A 2,672-nucleotide genomic window follows, 5' to 3' on the forward strand; every position below is an offset into this window, starting at 1 on the left:
TTCCAGTACTTTGTATACAGCAACTTTTCTCCCATAATCTCTATTTAAAAAACAAATAAAATGTATAGAATATAACTGATAATCATAACTAACATTATTATCTTACATTTACTAATAAATACTCTAAATGCATTTGGTTTACTTAATTATAAGAATTTATACTCTTGTTATTTTACCTGCTAAATATTAGTGATCTGGTGGCATTATTTTCAAAGTTTACATTTTCCCAATGATGTGAACGGCACATAATAGACAAAATGACATCTGTGTAATGAATGGTAACATGTTTATTGGCTTGAAAACTGGAATGTGTTTAGTTTTCATTGGTCTATCTCTTTAGGACTTTAAAAGATATCTTTAAGATAATGGCTTTGGGGAAATCAATAATATACTAGCATCCTAGAGAATGAACATTAGCACGTTAAAAAGGTGCTAATTATGTAGAACTCAGTTATGTGTCAGGTATTTGGATAACCTGTCAATTATAAATTCATCTCCAACAAAAAGAGATGTTATGATTTACAGTGTGTTGTGTTGAAAAATAAAATGTTACATATGCAGATATTTTACTGAAATTATTTTCAAAAAGGTAAGCTGTTCAAAACTAATACTTGTCATAAAGTAATAATGATACATATCTATAAAAAACAAATGTAACATGAACCAGGAGCTCTTCTTCTTGCCATCAGCACTTGCTGTCTAATGGGTCAAGACAAAACACTGTGCCTTCAAGAGTTAGTCCCATTTTGAACCCCTCCTGCATCTCATCTAATTTTGATTGAATATCTGGAGGGAAATCCCCTGCTCCACAGTTAAATGGGTCAAAAGGTTCTGCTCCAAACAGGTCCCGTTTAATCTCAGTAGATCTACTAGGTACTGGAGGTGGCTGTGTGCCATTGCGAGTAGGTGTCGAAGACTGAGGAGATATTGGAGAAAATGGAATCATATCAAAGATGTCAGTAGAGGGTGACTTAGGTGTCACACTGCCAGCTGGAGAAGTTGATACTTGAGTTGTTCTTAATTGGTTTTCCAAATCTTGTACTTTGTTTTTGAGCTCCATATTTTCTGTTTCTAAGTCTTGGATTCTTTTCTGTAACCCTGCAATCTGCTTTCTTGTTTCAACATCTTTTCCTCCAGATTCTAGAAATTTCCTGTATGCCAGGTCGAATGCTTGGCCAATTGTTAAAGTTGTTTCTTCAGCACACTTTTCACTGTCAAATACATAGCACAAATGTTTATTTGACTCAGAATCTTTGCATATGAAAGTGAATATCCTCTTGTCTGTTTTATCATCTGCACAAAATGATATTCTATGAAGCTGGCAATTGTGTTGGACTTCCTTTGTTTTGGGTTCTAGAATTTTTACTCCATAAATTGATATTTGCAACTCAACTTTAGGAATTTTCTGGCCTTCAGATTTCTTGATATGTCTTGCAAACTTCAGTTTCCTTACAGCATCTCTCACGACTTCTGTTCCTTTGGGCTGCTCCACTTCTGTACTACCAAGAAACTCATTTTTCCAGTCTGAAACATGTTATCATCTCTGCTACTGCTGCTCTGCTTGGAAGATGACAGTGCTCTTGAGGTTTCACCAGTCTTTTGCTTCTTTACAGGTTTTTCTGGAGAAACTTGCTTTTTCCTCTTTAACTTTTTGTTGACTTCACTATCAGAATCACTGCCAGATGAGCTTTGCATTATAGGGAATGTAATGTTTTGATAAAGCTTCAGGTGTATGCATCCATGTTTTGTCTTTCTTCCTGCTAAAAGCACGGTTCATGATGAGGACTGGCCAAACCAGTGTTCCGTTCAATCACACTTTTTATCCTTTAAAATTAATAAAAATGTATCTTTCAGGATCTAAGATGGCAGCATAGAGAAGAGTGGAATCTAAGTAGTCCCCCTGGAACAACTGGGTATGCTCAAATAGAGTTGACTGAATATACAGATACTTGACTTTGTATAGCTTCAATCATACAGTTGCCATCAGAATTCTCCTTTATCACTTTTTCTCCTATGTATATCAGATGGAATCACATATGACTTAGTGAGCGATGCGGTCCGGCCAGGCTTCGGTCAGGGGCGTGGAGAGCCACCGAGTGCTCGGAGCCGGGAGATCTCCGCTCCAGCAGAGCCCGGGCGCCGTTTCTGTGGCGGAGAGGGAAAGTTTCTTTACATCAACGCGGCGCTGGATTCGGGACCCCCTGGCTGGGGCCCCCTCCCTCTTCGCGCTCGCTGCCCGCTCCCTCCTCTTCTTAATCGGCTGAACCAAAACTGGAGCTGGCGGCGGCTGGGCTCGGGGCTCGGGACTCCGGGTCGCTCCCGGCTGGGAACGCCGGGCTCCCCCTCTCGGCCACAAAGAAGCTCTCCCAGACTCCGGCTTGCGCACTTCTGGCGGTCTCCTTGGACACTTCCAGATGGGACACCTGTGTTCAAGCTCGCTGACTTTCTTTTCCCATATGCTCTTAACCTTCCTCTTTCAACCATATTCACAGTTATCTTTGTTCAGTGTACTTACATTGCTGTGTTACCATCACCCAGAACTGTGTTCCAAACTTCTCACTCCTGTCTTTTCCTATCATTCTGTAGTGCTCCCTTTAGTATTTCCTGTAGAGCAGGTATCTTGTTCACAAACTCTCTCATTGTCTGTTTGTCAGAGAATATTTTGAACCTTC

General features: G+C 40.2%; 1 protein-coding gene across 1 annotated transcript; it reads right to left on the minus strand.

The window, feature by feature from the left end:
* Positions 1 to 205: 205 nt before the first annotated feature.
* On the minus strand, positions 206 to 2,167 carry LOC119536349 (PTB domain-containing engulfment adapter protein 1-like). The gene is given in 4 exon segments (XM_037839106.1): positions 206 to 757; positions 759 to 1,512; positions 1,690 to 1,824; positions 1,910 to 2,167. Coding segments are annotated over 3 exon segments (864 nt in total). The 5' UTR covers positions 1,778 to 1,824; positions 1,910 to 2,167; the 3' UTR covers positions 206 to 735.
* Between the last annotated feature and the right edge of the window lie 505 nt (positions 2,168 to 2,672).

Source organism: Choloepus didactylus, chromosome 6 (assembly GCF_015220235.1).
Source record: "Choloepus didactylus isolate mChoDid1 chromosome 6, mChoDid1.pri, whole genome shotgun sequence".
Taxonomy (NCBI): domain Eukaryota; kingdom Metazoa; phylum Chordata; class Mammalia; order Pilosa; family Megalonychidae; genus Choloepus; species Choloepus didactylus.